This window comes from Dama dama, chromosome 10 (assembly GCF_033118175.1).
Source record: "Dama dama isolate Ldn47 chromosome 10, ASM3311817v1, whole genome shotgun sequence".
Lineage (NCBI taxonomy): Eukaryota > Metazoa > Chordata > Mammalia > Artiodactyla > Cervidae > Dama > Dama dama.
This window is the reverse complement of record NC_083690.1, coordinates 33411900-33431379: the sequence shown is the minus strand read 5'-3', so window position 1 is coordinate 33431379 and position 19480 is coordinate 33411900. Positions and strand designations below refer to the sequence as shown.

Sequence of the window (19480 nt, the reverse complement as noted above, 5' to 3'; positions counted from 1 at the left end):
GAAGTTACTCTGAGGATTAAGTAATAGTTTCAGCAGTACTTGATCTGCTGTTTTCTGGCATAGACAGTTACAGGCCTTGTATCTGAAGGCACTCCGTTCTCCCAGTCATTAACAGAACTTGGCCTTCGGCCTTTCGTGGACGACCTTGGAAAGAATCAAAGCTTGTCCTTCTTCATTCCTACAAAATGGTATTTGGTCTGCCAGTGCCCTGAGTGTTAGTCTTGCCAGGCTGATTCAGGTCCTCGAGTAACTGACAGAGAAAGTGTCAGTCACTGCCGTCAGAGACGTCTGCCCGACTCCTGGGTGACAGCTATGGCTGAGACACACGTCAGCGCGGTTCTCAGGTTGGGCAAAGGGAGCTGTCTCGTGTGAGAAAGTTGTGGCACTGGCCAGGGAATTGAGCTTTGCAGGGGAAGAAAGAGAAGGCAGTTGGTGCTTGTGTGGAGTGGTGCAGAGACCTGTTTGTATTAGCGTAGAAATACCAGAGGAGGAAGTGCAGGGTGAGGCAGAAGGGGAGCACCCAGCTGACAGATGCCCTTGACCTTGGAGAAGGGAGACTGCCGATTGGTATAGTAATGTTCCGATTTGCTTTATACCATACTGACTCCGTCTAGTTGAATGGCTGAGTTACCATATTAAACCCTTGAGATGCTAGGTTTTCTTTTAAAGAAAAGGTTTTAAAGTACCTTCTTGGTAAAAGTAGAGGAAAAGGAAGAGTTTCTGAGGCTCCCAACCTTGAGAGTATTTTTAGAAGTTCTCCAGCGTTTCCCGCCGCCTCTCCCACAGACGTGGCTGACTTTCGCTCGTGGGATGGCTCATGCGCTCTCTGCCCTTTTGTCTAAATTACTGTCTCTTACCCTCCTTCCTCATCTAACACCTCCAAGCATCCTCCACTGTCCCCAGGTTCACCTCCATCCTCTGCATCCTCCCCTCCACCAAGCAAGCTCCGATAATCTGTCCAAGTGATAACCCTACTTATCTTTCCTAACAGCTTATTTTTTCTGTATTTTTATGTTGTATTTAAAGGGATGTGGTTGTCTTACAAATAAAGGGTAAGGAAATAAACCAGATTACATATGTGACTAGTGCTCAGTGACACCTCCCTAATCACTTTATCATTCTTTTTTTTTTTTTATTGCTAATTAGAGGCTAATTACTTCACAACATTGCAGTGGGTTTTGTCATACATTGACATGAATCAGCCATGGAGTTACATGTATTCCCCATCCCTATTCCCCCTCCTACCTCCCTCTCCACCCGACTCCTCTGGGTCTTCCCAGTGCACCAGGCCCGAGCACTTGTCTCATGCATCCCACCTGGGCTGGTGATCTGTTTCACTATAGATAATATACATGCTGTTCTTTCGAAACATCCCACCCTCACCTTCTCCCACAGAGTCCAAAAGTCTGTTCTGTACATCTGTGTCTCTTTTTCTGTTTTGCATATAGGGTTATCATTACCATCTTTCTAAATTCCATATATGTGTTAGTATGCTGTAATGTTCTTTATCTTTCTGGCTTACTTCACTCTGTATAATGGGCTCCAGTTTCATCCACCTCATTAGAACTGATTCAAATGAATTCTTTTTAACGGCTGAGTAATATTCCATGGTGTATATGTACCACAGCTTCCTTATCCATTCGTCTGCTGATGGGCATCTAGGTTGCTTCCATGTTCTGGCTTTTATAAACAGTGCTGTGATGAACATTGGGGTGCACGTGTCTCTTTCAGATCTGGTTTCCTCAGTGTGTATGCCCAGGAGTGGGATTGCTGGGTCATATGGCAGTTCTATTTCCAGTTTTTTAAGAAATCTCCACACTGTTCTCCATAGTGGCTGTATTAGTTTGCCTTCCCACTTTATCATTCATTTCTTGCTGTGATGAGTGAGGTTTTCCTTTGTGTAAATCTGTAGGCATACATGTGTTCAATAAAACAAGGAATATCTGTTTAGAAAAGCGAATACAATTGAAGCTCCTCTAGTTGAACCTGGTACGGGGTCCTGGGTCCTTATACAGGTGGTCCTCCTACTCTTGAGAGGGGTCTTCGATGTATCTCCAAGGAGGAATGTTTAAGAACTATTCATTCTAAATGCTTCTGAACAAGTTCTTCTTTGCCTACATTGTGCACTTAAATTGGAATTCTATCTCCCTGAACTTCTTGACAAGTACAGGAAATCGTTCTTTTCCTTATGAATGGAAGTTTTTGCTCTTAAGAAAAGTTGTATGAAGAGTGTCCCTGGATATACACCTGAAACTGTTACAGTGTAATATGCTGATTACATCTCAGGTTTTAAAAAATGGCCACTGGAAAGAATAGCATCCAATCTGATTTTGTGTCAGCACCCATAAAGGACATGCTTAATTTGATTCATTTTTGCTTTCTAGTCAAAGAAGATTGGAATGTCAGAATTACCAAGCTACGGAAGCAAGTGGAAGAGATTTTTAACTTGAAATTTGGTAAGTAAAACCTAGTCTTAGTTTTAAAATGTTAATGAAAGGCAGTGTTCTTTATGAACATTTTAGCAGTTCAGGACCTAAAGAGGGAAGCTCTCAGAAGTTGGGTTTGACTTTCTTTCCGCTCTGACATTGGCTGCTTAAACTGAGCACGTTACCTTCTGTCCCCCGGACTCCCGATTTCTTGTGTATCAGAGCGGGAGAGTGTGGGAGGTCGTGGGAGGGATCTCAGTCCCGCTGTCTGTACCTGTGACCTGGCTGGCACCACGTGACACATGGGTTTGATCATCTGTTTCAGCGTCGATTTGTTGACAGTGGTTTCTTGGAGTGCTGTCTGGAGGATTCTGACGAGGCTCAGCAAGTGTTTCAGTTGATTGGGTGTGTCTCATGGAGAAGGAAGGAAGGAGTAGAGTGGTCCCAGTATTTCCGGGACATTGCCATCATTGATTTAATATCTGATATTAACATTTGTGTCCTGGGTCAGGAGCCTTCAGTACACTTGACCAGTCTGCTCAGGCACATCTTCTTGCTCACCTCTTACCTTTGGCATGTGGGATCTTAGTTCCTTGACCAGGGATCAAACCCAGGCCCTCAGCAGTGAAAGCGCACAGTCCTAGTCTCTGGACTACCAAGGAATTCCCTCTTATCTTTTAAACAAGATGCTGGGTTCAAGGGCTAGGTACTTGCCATATGGCTGTAGTTCATTTCCTCCCAGAGCACAGAGACAATTTTGATTGTCCTGTGGGGATAATTGATTGTCCTGTCCAAAGGGACAATTAATTATCCCTTTGATTCGAAGTGTTAAAATGTTCCCCTTATTTTTTTAGGCTTGTTCTTCAGTTTTCCCCAATGTACTAAGTAAAATACCTACAATGTTAAGTGGAATTGCTAGATTGTTGGGAACTTTGGCACAATGTATTTGAGAGTGCACAGATGTCAACTACACTTACTGTGGTGATCACTTGAGAATATATGCAAATAGATCATTATGCCATACACTTGAAACTAACATACTGTTATATGTTCATTGTATCACAATTTAAAAATACAGATAATAAAAGCATAAAAAGAGACTGCTGTCAGACAAAAGTAAAAGATTATCTATAAAATTTTACCTTTTGTAAGTTATGTTTCTCTTACACTTTCAGCTCAAGCTCTTGGACTCACAGAGGCAGTAAAAGTACCATACCCGGTGTTTGAATCAAACCCCGAGTTCCTTTATGTAGAGGGCTTGCCAGAAGGAATTCCCTTTCGAAGCCCTACCTGGTTTGGAATTCCACGACTGGAAAGGATTGTCCGTGGAAGTAATAAAATCAAGTTTGTTGTTAAAAAGTAAGTTCTCTTTGCCATTGCAATCCTTTCTGGAATTTAGGCAATTAAGTTGTATTTCTATTGAAAATCTTCTCTAACCTCAGGTTATGGCTAAGCCTTTGAGGTCCATGATAGAAGGTGTAGCATGAGCCTGGGACCTCACCTTGTCCATTGCTGCTGTTCTTTAATCTGCACTTGATTTTTTTTTCCCCCTTGATTTTCTTCATCAGTACAAGGAGAGTTGTACTTGCCTCGCAGCGGTGGTGCTGACATTAGCTGAGAGATGCTATGATGTCTATGAGTATCTTATCCATAGATACTTGAAGGAAGAAAGAAAGTGCTAATTTTTAATGTGCTCTGTTTATTCCTGGTTAAACTTATGGGCAACTGAATTTCAACAATTAAGTTTCTCATTTGTATGTCTGCAAAATTTCAGGAGCTGAAGAAACTAAACTCCTATTAGTTAGTTTTCATTTTCATGAAAGTGAAAGTTGCTCAGTCGTGTCTGACTCTTTGCCGCCCCATGGACTGTATAGTCCATGGAATTCTCCAGGCCAGAATACTGGACTGGGTAGGTAGCCTTTCCCTTCTCCAGGGGATCCTCCCAACCTAGGAATCAAACTGGGGTCTCCCGCATTGCAGGCATATCCTTTACCAACTGAGCTATCACGAAAGAAGTCATTTGCTCTTTCTAAAATCTTTTAGCAGCTAGTCCTGGGAAGGAAAAGTGAATTTTTTTTTTTTTTTTTTTTTTTGTCAACAATGATAGAGATTATTTTTGCCTTACAGAGTTATTTTGTATTCACCATCATTTAAAAAAAAATTGGTCATCACAAGTTTTACTAGCTGTGAAGACCAATATTATACTGGCCACTGTAACATTTCTTGGTTTTCTCTCTAGACCTGAACTAGTTATTTCCTACTTACCTCCTGGAATGGCTAGTAAAATAAACACTAAAGGTAAGAGATTATGTATATCTTTATTATACTTTGGTGTGTTAAAACATGCTGAGTCCCTGGCAGATATTTGTGTGTGGGGGGGTGGCTTTTTGATTTGTTTTTGAGATTTTTAAGGTATTTTATTTAATTCCTGGCCCCCCCAACCCCAAAAGTAAACATTTCATTGGCAGTTTCATATTGCAGTCATCCTTCATTCATGTGTCCACAGCTTTGTTGAGACTCATGTGGAGTATTATACCATCAGTTTAACTCTTCAGGTTTCTTTGAAAAGAGCCAAACTGTGAATTTCACTACTCTGCTTTTATAGAGCACTTCGTTATGGATTTTTTTACAATATCCAAAAGAAATGGTATATGCTTACTTTACAGCTTTGCAGTCCCCGAAAAGACCACGAAGCCCTGGGAGTAATTCGAAAGTTCCTGAAATTGAGGTCACTGTGGAAGGTGAGATTGCTCTGTGGTCCGTTTCTGTCCACTCTCCAGCTCACTGATTACAGCTTTTGCTTCTTCATTCTAGTTATTGACATTTTTAGGAAAATGGGCCTTCACAAAACATGTTTCAGGTGTGGAAAGCTTACCTGTGGTAAGTCTAGATTTCTCAATGTTTCTAAACAGTTTCAAGTAGAAGATGAAATTTCTCCTCAGCCTCACCACTACTTGTTATTTTCTGCTTTTAGATAATAGTCATCCTAATGAGTGTCCTCCATTTTATTGCTGAGTAATATTCCATTGTGTGGATGTGTACCGCATTTTGTTTATTTATTCATCACCTGATGGACATCTGGGCTGTACTACTTCTTGGCTATTTATGAGTAATGCCACTCTGAATATTCATGTACAAGGGCAGTGATGGGTTAATGAAAAGCGCTTTTGACCTGCCTTCAGGGTGATGGGGTGGATAGATCCAGCTTCTCCAGAAATACCTTGCTTTTATCACTATGCCATTTAAGAAAGCTTTGGTTTTTATTCAGTAGCTTGAAGTAATTACAGATTAGAATGTTGAATCTTCATATTTTATTGAATTCTGAGGCCCTAGTCAGGCTTTTAGTGGAAAACAACTCAGAACCCGTAACATTGTTTCTGTGTATTTCTTAGAATTCAAAGAAAAGATATGTCAAAACTAGCTAGAGAATCCAAAGGAGAGCTTCATAGTGGAGATGATATACTTGTGTCTAAAGTTGTATTTATGTTCAGAGGCTGAAAGAAAAACATAAAAGCAAACATAAGAGACCAGTGGCTTCAAAATGGTGTGATGAGTCAGTAAGTGAACTGAAGGTCCCTCATATCAGCCAGAAAGCTATATGGGGTTTTGGGGGAAAATGCCTCATTGTAGGGATGGAAGTAGAAAAATGGACAGAGGTCTATAGAACTCAACAGCAGTGGCCTTTTCCGTTGCAGACTGCTTATATCCTCCTTGGACTCAACTTTTCCAGCACAGGTTGTACAGAAGTCACTAGCAGGTGATTGTGTGTGCTGACTATGTTTTTGTTTGTTTGATTTTTGTGCTGCTTTAGGCCCTAATAGCAACAATCCTCAAACCTCAGCCGTTCGAACCCCTACCCAGACGAATGGTTCTAATGTTCCCTTCAAGCCTCGAGGGAGAGAGTTTTCCTTTGGTAAATATATACTTCATTTTTCTTGATTTCATTACTTCAAGTAAAAGGAATTAGTAAAATACTCTATTTTACTAGTTGCACTGTTTTTTATTTGGTGAGTTAGTATATATTAACAGTTTAAGGCAAAGACTACAGAGCCAGATTGAGTTCAGATCTGGCACTAGTACTTACAGATGGGGATAACATTATTTCCTGTGCCATAGGGTGATTTTTAAGATGATAAATATATATCATCTAAAGGGTAGAACTGTATCTGGCACAGAGTAGATACTATAATTGTTTGGGGGGGGGGGGCATATTTTGGTCTTTGTTTATTTTGTTAATTTGTAGCTGACATATTAGTAATATAAGTTAAAATTAAGTTAGTTGCTCAGTTGTGTCCAACTCTTTGCGACCCCATGGACTGTAGCCCACCAGGCTCCTCCGTCCATGGACCTTTCCAGGTCTCCAGCATTGCAGACAGACTCTTTACCGTCTGAGCCATCAGGGAACTCCAGTAATATAATAAAACAGTTAAATTAATGCATCAGGATTAGAATAGTTACCAAGACTGTGTTGAAAACCTATATATTTTTTATTTTGCCCTGAGTAAAAGATGCACAATAAAAGAAGATGTTGAAGTTCCTAACCTTGGATGTATACTAGTAACTATTACTAACATTTTTTTTCTGCGTTTTTCTTTTTTTTTTTTTTTTTCATGCAGAGGCCTGGAATGCCAAAATCACAGACCTAAAACAGAAAGTTGAAAATCTTTTCAATGAAAAATGTGGTAAGTTTATTTTGAAGTATTACTGTTATTAAAGTATGAGGTAGCTTTTTTATAAAATAGAAAAATGTGATCAGTGTAAAAATGTTCAGCATTTTAATACTGTTATCAGATGTGTGTGGACTTTGCAGTCATGAATTTGATCGTTTTTCCCACATTTCTTCAAGAAATTGAAGGCATTTTTCTAAAATTAAAATTCATGTGATTTTTTTTTTTTAAAGAATAGTTTTAGTAACTACAAAATGTAGTTTGAATGCCTTTTTTTTAAAGGTTTAATTTTTTAGAAAATTATGTATATGAGAAACGGTAAGTGTGTTTGTTTTTTTAGGTGAAGCTCTTGGCCTTAAACAAGCTGTGAAAGTGCCGTTTGCGTTATTTGAGTCTTTCCCAGAAGACTTTTATGTGGAAGGCTTACCCGAGGGTGTGCCATTCCGACGACCGTCTACTTTTGGCATTCCAAGGCTGGAGAAGATACTCAGAAACAAAGCCAAAATTAAGTTCATCATTAAAAAGTAAGGAAATAAGATGAAACGAGCTTGCCCCCTGAGTTGGTACAGTTTGACTCTGGGAGATGGCATGTGGATTCATATTTGGGGCCCTAGAGTCAGAGAAGCTCTTTAAGCTGTACTTTTGTATATATTTCAAAATTTTTGTAAGTGGCCAAAAGAGGAGAGCTGTGATTTACCAGAGGGATGACAACTTGATTTTTCGAAGTCTCCTTATAGTCATGTTTTTACTGGTTGATACGGCTGGAATTGTTAAGTGGAGGTTCAGTGTTCTAAAGCCTTTTTATTTCTCCAGTTTACAGAATAGTTTAAATCTCTCTTCTTTTTGCTTGGGATCTGTGAATTATACCAGCACAGCTGAAGTAGATGAAAGTAACTGGAGTTAATAAAATATGTATCAGTGTCCAGCAGTTGTTCAAAATTAGTTGAAAGGAATTTTAGGATTTATTTATTTATTAATGGCCACCCTCTGTACTTTCAGCTGGGTCTCTAGAGGCTAAGACCCTGCCTCTGCTTCCTCAGAGAGACTGAATGTTTAATTTTTACTTTTTGGCCTTGCCATAAGATCATGGCATCCGGTCTCATCTCTTCATGGCAAATAGATGGGGAAACAGTGGCTGACTTTATTTTTCTGGGCTCCAAAATCACTGCAGATGGTGATTGCAGCCATGAAATTAAAAGATGCTTACTCCTTCGACGGAAAATTATGACCAACCTAGACAGCATATTAAAAAGGAGCGGAGACATTACTCTGACAACAAAGGTCCATCTAGTCAAGGCTATGGTTTTTCTAGTAGTCATGTATGGATGTGAGTATTGGACTATAAAGAAGGCTGAGTACCGAAGAATTGATGATTTTGAACTGTGGTGTTGGAGAAGACTCTTGAGAGTCCCTTGGACTGCAAAGAGATCCAACCAGTCCATCCTAAAGGAGATCAGTCCTGGGTGTTCATTGGAAGGACTAATGTTGAAGCTGAAGCTCCAATACTTTGGCCACCTGATGCGAAGAGCTGACTCATTTGAAGAGACCCTGATTCTGGGAAAGATTGAGGGCAGGAGGAGGAGGGGACGACAGAGGATGAGATGGTTGGATGGTGTCACCGACTCGATGGACATGGGTTTGGGTGGACTCCGGGAGTTGGTGATGGACAGGGAGGCCTGGCGTGCTGTGGTTTATGGGGTCGCAAAGAGTCGGACACGATTGAGGGACTGAACTGAACTGAGGCATGTGGGATCTTAGTTCCTCACCCAGGGATCAAACCTGCGTTCCTTGTATTGGAAGCCTGTTATTGAAGTCTTAACCAGTACCTCCAGGGAAGACCCAAGAGAGAGAAGACTCTTGGTGCTTGACTTTTCACAGCCTGTCTTTATATTTCCATGCTGCCTGCATGCAGAGCTCTAGTGTTTCCTTCTGAAGTCTAGCATTGCATCTTTCCAGGATATATTGAAACTATAGGAAGAAGCTATTTAAACTAAATAGGGCTTGGTGGATGTTAAAATCACAATTACAGTTAGTCTTTTTGTGTGTTTTCCTTTAGATATCCATGTTATTTCTGTTCCTGCTAAGATTAATGTGTATGTATAGAAAGTTACTAGCTTTTTCAGTATCTTGCCTGTTTAATTTTTAATGTTTTACTATTGGAATACTAACACACATGCTTTTTCTCTTATTTTTAGGCCAGAAATGTTTGAGACTGCAATTAAGGAGAGCACCTCCTCATCTAAGAGCCCTCCAAGTAAGCATTTTGCTACAGAAAACACTTTATCAGGCATTTACTTTGCAGCAGTAGTTTTAAAAATTATTGCAAGAGTAGCTGTTGAAATAAAACCTGGAAAGTCCATTCAAAGTCGGGGTTGTATCTGGTTTACAATTTTTAAGTTTTTTAATAACTTTAGGATCTCTACATGTCTGGTGCTCTACAAAGCAGCATGAGGAAGACAAAAAATGAAAAGCATCTTTCAGGAAGCCCAATGTCACAGAACAAGAAAACATGTCATGAGGAACAAAGTTGGCTTAAAAAACGGTCTTTTTTAGTTTGTATTGTAAGCATTAGGGAAGATCTAATTACATTTTGTATATGATTTAATCTGAAGTTTCCGTTTTCAGGAAAAATCAATTCATCACCCAATGTTAATACTACTGCATCAGGGGTTGAAGACCTTAACATCATTCAGGTGACAATTCCAGGTATGATCGCTCTGCCTTAATTATAGCTTGTTAGGGCTTCATGGAGATTGAATATACTGCACATTGTCTGTTGTCTCCCTAACCCCTGCAGAAATTTGTAACCAAATACATCACTATGTCGGTTTATCTCTATAAACAGTGCTTGGCAATTGTTAGATTCAACATGAGCTAAAACCTGTAGGCTATCCAGATGCCTAGTGTGTTTAAAAAATTTGTATGAAACAGCAAGCAAAACTCTTTATAGCTGGAATGATGTTGTTGCTTTTTCAGTTTAGTACTATTATTAAATTGTTCGGTTAAATCATTTCAAGCTTGATTGATTTTTTTTAAACATTCCCAAAACATAAAATTACATAAAGCACCTAAAAATGTATCTGGTATTAAAATGGCATTGTTAAGTTACAGCTTTCTCTTAACCTTTTTAGACGATGATAATGAAAGACTGTCAAAAGTTGAAAAAGCTCGACAGCTAAGAGAGCAAGTTAATGACCTCTTCAGTCGAAAATTTGGTAAGTTTTACATTTGCGTATGGCTTTCCAGGTGTCTCAGCATCTGCCTGCCAATCAGGAAACGCAGGTTCCATCTCTGGGTTGGGAAGATCCCTGGAGGTGGAAATGGCCACCCACGTCAATATTCTTGCCTGGGAAATCCCGTGAACAGAGGAGCCTGGTGGCTTTTACAGTCCATAGGGTTGCAAAGAGTCAGACGTGACTGAGCATGGATGCAGGCATTTGCGTAGTACAACTTGCAGTAAGCCAGGAAACTTTGACTCAGATCTTAAAACTGAACTATGCTCAGGTAGTTGTCATCTGTGCTTCTGTAAACCCTCACTAAGGTGGACTCTCTGCTTTTATGCCATTTGTCTCACTATAGGTGAAGCCATTGGGATGGGTTTCCCCGTGAAGGTTCCCTACAGGAAAATCACAATTAACCCTGGCTGTGTGGTGGTTGATGGCATGCCCCCCGGAGTGTCATTCAAAGCCCCCAGCTATCTGGAAATCAGCTCCATGAGAAGGATCTTAGATTCTGCTGAGTTCATTAAATTCACAGTCATTAGGTACGTGAGTGACTTGCTTGGTCATAAGAATGAACCTGCAGATCACTGAGGCCGAGTCATCTTCCAAAATGTGGTCCTCTGTAGTAAGTTTACTGTGCAATGAAATGAACTAATACAGTCCTTTAGTTACTGTGAGATTCTTTCGTCCTTGTGCTGACTCTTAATTCTCTGGATTTTAAGGCAAGGTGTTGTTAGCACACCATGACCTGTGGACCAGCTCCAGCCCGCCATGTGTTTTTATTTTTTTGTATTGTTAAAACCCAGTCACTCCTGCTTGTTTACATATTGTCTGTGGCTGCCTTCATATTGTAGTGATAAAATTAAGTAGCTGGAACAGAGGCAGTGTGGTCTGGGAATATTTATGTCTGGCCCTTTACAGGAAACTGTTGCCAGCCCCTGCCTGAGGCATCTCTTCCTGGGCTTCAGGTCAGACAAGGATCCAGTGCTAAGTCACTTCTGTTTCCTTGTCTGTCCAGTGAGATGGTAGTTGTTCTCTCTGCGAGTGTGAGCTGCTTATCCACAGAGTAGGAATGGTTGCTACACCTGCACACTCACGGCACCGTGAGGATTCCATTCGTTGACGTGTGCTTGTCACTAAGTGCTACACACATCCTCTTTGCCATCACCTGAGTAGAAGTTCCCAGGGCCCTTCACGCTTCTTTTCCACCTCCCCCAAACTTCTCTGTTACTGAGTATACCCATTCATTGTCAATTCCCACTGTCTGCTTAGGACCAACACTCCGAAATAGTTAATGTATTATCCTCGCAAAACGTCTTCTCATTTCACTAAAATTACTCTAATTTCCTATTATTTATTTATTTTTGTGTGTGTGTGGAAAACATAGTTGTGTTTTTTTTTTTTTTAATGTATTCGTTTTTAATTGAAGGATAGTTGCTTTACAATATGATATTGGTTTCTGCCATACATCAGCATGACTCAGCCATAGGTATACATGTGTCCCCTCCCACGTCCCCCCTCTACCCCCCAGTCCCACCCTCTAGGTTGTCCCAGAGCCCCTGTCTGGGCTCCCTGCATCATACAGCCAGTTCCCACGGGTTGTCTAGTTTACACGTGGTCGTATATATATCCATGCTGCTTTGTCCGTTCGTCCCTCCCTCTCCTTTCCCTTCACTCTCCATCTCCCCAGAACTTAGCTGTGATTAAGTATACCCATTCACTGTCCAATTCCCACTGTCTGCTTAGGACCGACACTCAGAAATAGCTAATATATTACCCTCCCAAAGCCTTTTGTCATTTTACTAAAATTACTCTATTTCCCTTTACTTTATTCCTATTTTTTCCCCTATTGTCTTTCCTGTAGCATTTTCTAATAATGTGCCCTAATCGTTACTTATCTGTTTGTACGTTTAAAAGTAGAAGATTAAATGGTAGTGGACAGCTTTTGTCTTTCTAGCACATAAGTAACATGGGCTAAATGTTAGTTGAATAAAAATATACATGTAAATGCTTGTAGAGTAAAAAAAACACTTGTACCATCTGTTTCTCTCTTTAGACCATTTCCAGGACTTGTGATTAATAACCGTGAGTATTTCTGGATGTCTTTTTTTTTTTTTTTTCTTTTCTGGGATGTGAGAAAAGGGGGTGGGCTTATGCAGGTCTGCATGTACACCTACAGGTGTAATCCAGCAGTAAGCGTTCAAAGTTGTTGTTTTAGCCCTCAGTATAAAGCACTGGTCCAGAAAGTTCTGGATGTGATATTGGGCAAGTTGCTTCGCTTTTTAAAATCGTGTAATAAAATAGTAACAATACTTGTACCCATTTTGGCAGTTTTAGAACATTTTAAATGACACATTGTATGTCAAGCCTCTGACACAGGGACTAGCAAGGTCCTTGCTGTGTAAATATAAAGTTCTAATGCAACACTGATGGGCCCATTTTCTTATGTCAGACTTGAGAAATTAAAACAGAGCAACCTGCAAAGCCTAAAATATTTACTCATTGCCTCTTTGTGATGAAGTTTGTTGACTCCTGATCTATAGTATGTGTTCAGTAAGCACAATCTACATTTATTCCTGTTTTTACTGTTAGTACTTTTACTATTATTTTCTGATTACCGGGCTAGAAAAAGCAAGTCTTCTAACGTGATTTAGCGGCTTCTGTTAATATTGAGGCATTGTGTCTGGCAGTCATTGGGCTCTCTGATAATCTTGCACAAATAAGTGTAAGTGTTCTTCCAGTTCCCCGATATTCCTCTCATTTTAAACAGGTTTTTGTGTGTGTGTTGTTGTTGTTGGGGTTTTTTGTGTGTGAAACAATTATGCCAGTATGTTTTATGTTCTTCTATTACCTTTCTTGTTAAAAATTTTCCAAAGTGACAGTCATCCGTAACTGATAGACCATTAGCATTTCAGTAGTTTTTCCAGCTGGTATTCTTTCAACTCTTGAGCGTCCGTCTGTGTTTGTTGGGAAAGTGTTGAGGAGTTCTCAGTGCCCGCTGCGCAGCTGAGCCCTGTGAGCTGCTGGCTCCCCGCCTGAGCTGCGTCACGCGGCTGCTGTGCCCGTCCCCGCCGCGCGGCCGGGCTTCACGCTCTCAGTGCCTTCTCTGGCTGTCCTGCCTTCACCGTCACGGATTTGGTCTTATCTCTTCTGCCTCCCAGTTTTGAGTTTCATTTTATCCTAAAATGTATTTATTTGCTATTTCCCCCAGCCACTAGTTCTTTTCTAATAGATTCTGTTTTTATTATACTCTATCTTGGCCAAGTGTGTCAGTATCTGGGGATGTCAATAATGAATGAAAGGAAATCTTGCTTCATACATTTTTCAGTCATCTTTGGCATTCAGCTTTAATTAACACCAGGGATCTTTAAATGACCAACCCCATGATAAAGTGTGGGGTTTTTGTTTTGTATTGTTTTTTGGAAAACTTTTGATTGCAATTCATCTCTCTTCCATGTAACTTTTAATTTCAAAAGACGTGTATTTTATGCCTCCTTACCCCTTTACCATATGTTCAAAGTGTTCACTTTTGTTCTTTTCCTTGGGTGGTAATATTTCACAAAATTTTATGGTAATTACTATGAGTTAGTTACTTGGATGGTATCTACCGCAACTTTTAATCCTTGTTCCCTCCTCCTCATAAGGAAAATAGTGCCTCTTATAGCAGAGTTGGAGCATCAGGTTAGAGAATGTATGCAAAAATGCTTTTCAAATTTAGCAGTGTTATCATTATTACTTAAATGAATCTGCTTTCTTTTCAGAGTTGGTTGATCAGAATGAGTCGGAAGGCCCAGTGATCCAAGGTAAATGAAGCAGGGTAAAACATGGAAATATTCCTGCTTATGCAGTAAACCAGATCACATCAATTTTGTGGCCTCACATGCTAATGTGTACCTAACTCTAAGTAAAGTTAATTCCACAGCACACGTGTCCACATGTGTGCACACACGCGAGCACATGCAGACTTGGTCTCTTTGACTCCTCTGTCTGAAAGCCTAGGTGGGCTCACACCGTCGGTCCTCACTGAGAACTGGACCGCATGGCATTGGCTCCACCTCCCCACGTCAAGCTCAAGCTCAGGAACCTGAGACCAGTGGCGTTGAGTGTGGTTGTGTGACGAGAAAGTGTCTTTTGGTGCTTTATGCCCTTCATTTCTAATGGTTGCTCTAAGCCAGACTGTTGGATGAAAATGCATGTGTTGTAGTTTTAAAAATTCCTCAGAAGCAAGTGTTTGTTTAGGCCTGCTGCGTGATTCACTGAAAGTAATGAAAGACTTTCATTAAAAGGGATCCCGCAGAAGGACGGGGAAAAAGACATAAAGAACCTTCTACTTCCCTGTTGGACCTGTGTTAAGATTGTTATTTAAGATTTTGATTGTGTGAGATGGCAGGTTTCAGAAAAGCAGATTTTTGACCGTCCAGTCGAGTAACTGTGTTTTTAATTCCCCACATCTGTGGCTATTGTTTCATCCTAGATGGGGGCTTTGTGTATGTCTAGAGAGCTTTCTCCCAGTAGGCTTTTTACATAACTGAAGGCAACTTTTGATCAGCATTTTAATAAAATCTTCATGTGTTTCTCTTCAGAATCAGCCGAGCCAACCCAGTTGGAGGTTCCTGCAACCGAAGGTAAAAAGGGTAGCCTGGTTGTCAAAAATTGAAGTGCCAAAGACAAAGGGTTAATTGTAGTTTTGAAGCGCTTTACTTGGAACCACGTGGTGGTTTTGTTCCTTGGTTTCTGGGTGAAGTGGGTTTGTAGTTTATGCCCAGAAGCATTGTATTTAGAGATGACTTATGGGTTCTTTTCTTCCATTTTCCCCAAATGACTCTTAATGAATTCTGAAATAGTTGAATGCCTGCTTTATAACCTAGATTCAGCTAGTGTGGGTCCTTTACATGCATAATTAATAAGGCGCTTGTGACTTTGAAAATCTAAGGAACACAATTTAGAGCTTAACTGCTGGAGAAGAGTCTCTAGTTGCTACCATTTTTAATATCCTGTCGAGTTGTAATGAATAGTTTGGTATGAGTAGATGTATAATCAAGCAGATCTGCATTCATAGTGCAGTTAATCGGTTCCCTTTTGTTTTTCTTAATAGAAATAAAGGAGACTGATGGAAACTCCCAAATCAAGCAAGAACCAGACCCTACGTGGTAGAACTCTTCCCTCCTAGGGTAAATCAGCTTCTGTGTCCAGGACAGCGTGTAGTGTCTAGGTGGACCTTCCTGCATATTCGTAAGCTGAAGTGTTTTCCCTGCTTCGGCCATAAACAGTGGCCCCACCTTCGGGGCACGTGAGGACCAGGTATAAGCATGCTGGGTGGTCTGAGCTAGAAGGCTCAGGCATAGAGATTTTCCTTGGATCTATCAGGCGAAGATGTTAAAGCACTTTGCCTCCAATGGAAAGTGTTTTGTTTTTGATCTGTAGGTTAATTCTCTCCTTGCCATTGGATGCACTTTGAGTCAGCGTTCACCAGACTGACTCTCCCCTAATCACAGTAACAGTATTTGCAGAGTCTGGCCGAGCTGCACAATCCATTGTGTATCGTGCATGTGATTCGGCCTGATCCAGTCATTCCAAACATCTTAAAACTTTCCAGGAGGGGCATTCCTAGACCAGGAGTCAGTGAAACTTGGTGTTCATGTCGTGCGGAACCTCACTCAGCCCCAGCATTGACTGTTTTCATGATAGTTAGAGGGTACAGTTATCTCTCACCTGTAGCTATAGTTTTTTTATACGGAGACTTTTTTGGTCGTGGAATGGGCCATGTACCTCCAGTCCCTGGACTGAAGTGGTAATTAAGTTGTGATATTAGTGAAAATCATAAATTCCTATAACCAGATTAACCTGTTTTCTCGCTTGTCTGTTTTCTCTCCTGTTTTAGCTTAAAGTATCAGTGGGTGAGAAGAGCTTTCGGACCTGTTACTGCCCCAGGCTGTGTAATATACTTGTATAACAGAAATACCTTCTATACAAACCTTTTTTTCTACTTTTAGATAGAAATGTCTACTTTTTCAGCAGTTCTGTGAATTGAATTAAAGAGCAGAGTGACTGTAGATTTGGAATGGCTGGTTTCCTTGGGAATGTATTATAAGGATTTTACAGCAGTGCTGGAAAAACGACAGGGAAAATGACAGGGGTGGAGCTCATCAGCTTCTTTACGTATTCAGCAGAGCCTTCAGCGATGGTGTTTGTTTTCCAATCAAGTGAAGATATCTCCTACTGGAACATCTCAGCTTCGGCAGTGAAGAAAACCCCTGTGATATAGTTCAGCTCTTTAGTTTTTCTATTGGAGAAAATCATTTAAATGATCCTTTTGTTCACGGCTCTCCTTAATGACTGAGTGAACAGTTAGTATCTGTATATTTGACTAAACCTTTTCCTAAGCTCTCTATCATGGTTCATGTTTTTTATCATCATTAAAACAAAACCATCAGGATCAGCTAACAGCCAAGTAAGAGGTCGGTAATCTCAGCGTGTGACTTATAGATGGAATACAGAGAACCTCTTCCATCCGCATTTACTTTTCATCCAAATAAAATGCATGGCGTACCCGAAGTTTGAGGTCAGGGGTGAGTGTTGGGGCGAGCCTCACTGCCGTGTGCCCAGTCGTGGCGTGGAATTCCTTGGAACACTGCCCCAGCTCGGCTCAGAACTCGGGGCGGGGGGCGTTTCGTTGCCTTCATTACTCCGCGGTTGAACCAGTGACACTGAGGCCCCAGTGTGGGTGGTGAGGGTCAGTCAGCTGACCAGGCACCCTCTGACATTCTGCGCCATTTGTAGGAGAATCTTACAAGTGTTGAGATTTCACCAACAGTAAGAGATGTAAAATACCAGCTATACGAAAAGCTAGAGTATGTGATGGCATAGAGTTTTCATTAGCTTTATCACAATATTCACAATGGAGAATTATATTACATGGTAGCAGAAATAGGCATTTTTATGTGTTGCTTATATTTTACCTCAAATTAAATTGTAGATATAGGGTAATAAATAAAATCCATCCATGCCTTTCACACACTAACTCATTTCTTTCTAAAGTGTTTTCGTGACTGTTGGGAAACCTGGGGTGGCTCGGCGGTAGGCGGATTGTGAGGTGAGGTCAGGTCGCCGCTGTCCAGAGGCTCCGTGCCTCATTAGGACACCCCTGCCGGGGGTGAATCTGAGACCACTGTGCCTCTGGTCTGAGCTGGGGCTGGAGCCCCCACCTTTTTGTCCGTGACCTGCCAACTGCATGCGATGTTTGAGGTCAGTCCCTCCCAGGATGGCGCCATCCCGTGCGTGAGCCCCTCCCATGTAAAACACTGGCTCCAGGTCTTTCCTATTCTCTCCACATTGCCTTCTGCCTCTCCGTGACCCTTCCCAGTGTGGGAAAGCCACACTTCCCAGGGAAAGCCAATCCGATTTGTTGATAAACGTAGCAGCCGACCACCCCGAGGAGACAGCTGCTCCAGTGGAGCCTCGGGGTTCCTCTCAGGTCTTCTGGCAAGGTGTGCCCCATCTCGCTGCCGCCACCACACTTCCCATCCCAGTCACTGGGGATTCATGGTCATCCAGAGGCTGCTTTGTAAATGGAGTTAGCTTGTACACATAACCCTTTTAACAGAAATTTTGTGGCAGCACAGACTTGGAAGGAGATGTACTTTCCTACTCAGTATAAGTATATATATATCCCTAGTATGAAAATTCTGTATCTATGCATACACATATGTTTGGGGATTTTTTAAGTTTCTCATAGCTAAAAATGAGCACATGAGTCTCTGCATTGTAGACCACAGCTCAGAATCAGTGTGGCATCCTCCTCCTCCTAACTTAGGTATAAAGATGCGGTCTGGTCCCATCCTACCTCTGAACAGCTTACAGGTTGCTTTAAGAAATGTTGAATCTCAGTTGAAGCTGTGTCTGTGAGCAGAGAGTGTGGAGGTGGAAGAAGTTGTTTTGTTAACTCACTGTGTCTCCCAGAGGTTTTCACTCACCCCCGTTCACTCTGCTCACCCACAGTCGGGGGGCTCTCAGGACAGCCTCTCCTGGCAAGGTGACTGCCTTGGCACAATGCCTCCTCACTTACAGGGGTCAGATGAGCCCTAGTTTCAGCACCACAGGCTTGTTTAAAAATGGCTGGGGTCACCCCGGCTTGCTCATGTGGAGCCCAGGGACCGTCTTAAGGAGCAAGCCTTCCGCCGCACATGTTAGCAAATAGGTTTTGCCTTCGTAAATGAGACAGTTGACAAAGCATGATTCTTCAGAGAGCAAGGGGTGTAAAACTCGCCCCACCAAGGTCTTTCCTGGAGGACCAGACTGAAACACGAGCTACAGTTCACATAGGTCCTGTCAGTAATTCTAATGCACCCTGTGTTTCTGAAACGATGTCCTGATCCTGTGATGGCTGATGCCTCAACATTATTTTATCAGGGATGACCAGGGACATAGGCTTTGTGACCAGCTCCAAGCTATGTTTCTGGACAGCTGTGATCTTGAGTAAGTTTCCAACAGTAAAACCAAGGAAGCGTGTACCATTGTAGGATTGTTAGACCCTGATGGTGAAATTGGGCTGACTGCTTACAGCCTCTTGCCCGGCTCTGGGCCTTGGGTGGCAGGGAGAGCCGAGCTCTGTTTCTGGGTCAGCTTCTGCCCCGGGGTGGGCGGCAGGGCTGCTGCAGGCGGGGCCGCTGGCACCTCCGAGAGAAATCTTCACATTTATCCACCTCCCGCCACTCAGACTGTGCAGTGCACATAAGCTTACCCTGTTGAGCAGTTAGCACATCCCAAGAGATGTTTTATCTTTTCATTGGTCTAAATCGTCTATGATAGCTGAAGTGCATTCATATCATGTGCCCAGGTCACCTGGGACTTGAGAGAAGAGGAGGGAGACCAAGAATCCGGCCGTGGCCACAGTCTTCCCTCTGAGGCCTCAGCGTGGACTGGGCTTGGGTCTACGGTGCCCAGTGTTCCCAGGACAGAGCTGTCTACTCCAGCAGGCCGCCAGTCCTGCTTGCAAGTAGGTCATCTCTCTGAGCATCCTTCCAGCAACATTTCTGCCTTTTTTTTTTTCTCCCCACCAGGGACCAAAAAGGTCCATTGGAGAGGAAGATTGAGAGACCAGCCCCTTCCAGTGTCCACACCCCAAGCCCCACCCGAATCAGCTCAAGCTGCTGGTGGGTTTAGCCAT

At 41.9% G+C, this 19480-nt stretch overlaps 1 protein-coding gene across 7 annotated transcripts in view; it reads left to right on the top strand.

Moving 5' to 3' along the window:
• GTF2I (general transcription factor IIi) overlaps positions 1-17335 on the top strand; it is an 81224-nt gene extending 63889 nt beyond the window's left edge. For 6 of the 7 annotated variants that reach the window (XM_061153389.1, XM_061153388.1, XM_061153385.1 and 3 more), the window contains 16 exons: positions 2385-2456; positions 3602-3785; positions 4666-4724; positions 5093-5167; positions 6238-6339; positions 7043-7108; positions 7434-7617; positions 9289-9347; positions 9719-9799; positions 10225-10308; positions 10673-10856; positions 12371-12399; positions 14076-14117; positions 14898-14939; positions 15410-15485; positions 16196-17335. In XM_061153389.1, the coding sequence (XP_061009372.1) occupies positions 2385-2456; positions 3602-3785; positions 4666-4724; positions 5093-5167; positions 6238-6339; positions 7043-7108; positions 7434-7617; positions 9289-9347; positions 9719-9799; positions 10225-10308; positions 10673-10856; positions 12371-12399; positions 14076-14117; positions 14898-14939; positions 15410-15468 (1322 nt within the window). In that variant the 3' untranslated portion in view covers positions 15469-15485; positions 16196-17335. Of the gene's footprint in view, positions 1-2384; positions 2457-3601; positions 3786-4665; positions 4725-5092; positions 5168-6237; positions 6340-7042; positions 7109-7433; positions 7618-9288; positions 9348-9718; positions 9800-10224; positions 10309-10672; positions 10857-12370; positions 12400-14075; positions 14118-14897; positions 14940-15409; positions 15486-16195 lie in introns of those variants that run through there. The other variant, XR_009694477.1, reaches the window with a different exon arrangement.
• The last annotated feature ends 2145 nt before the right edge of the window (positions 17336-19480 follow it).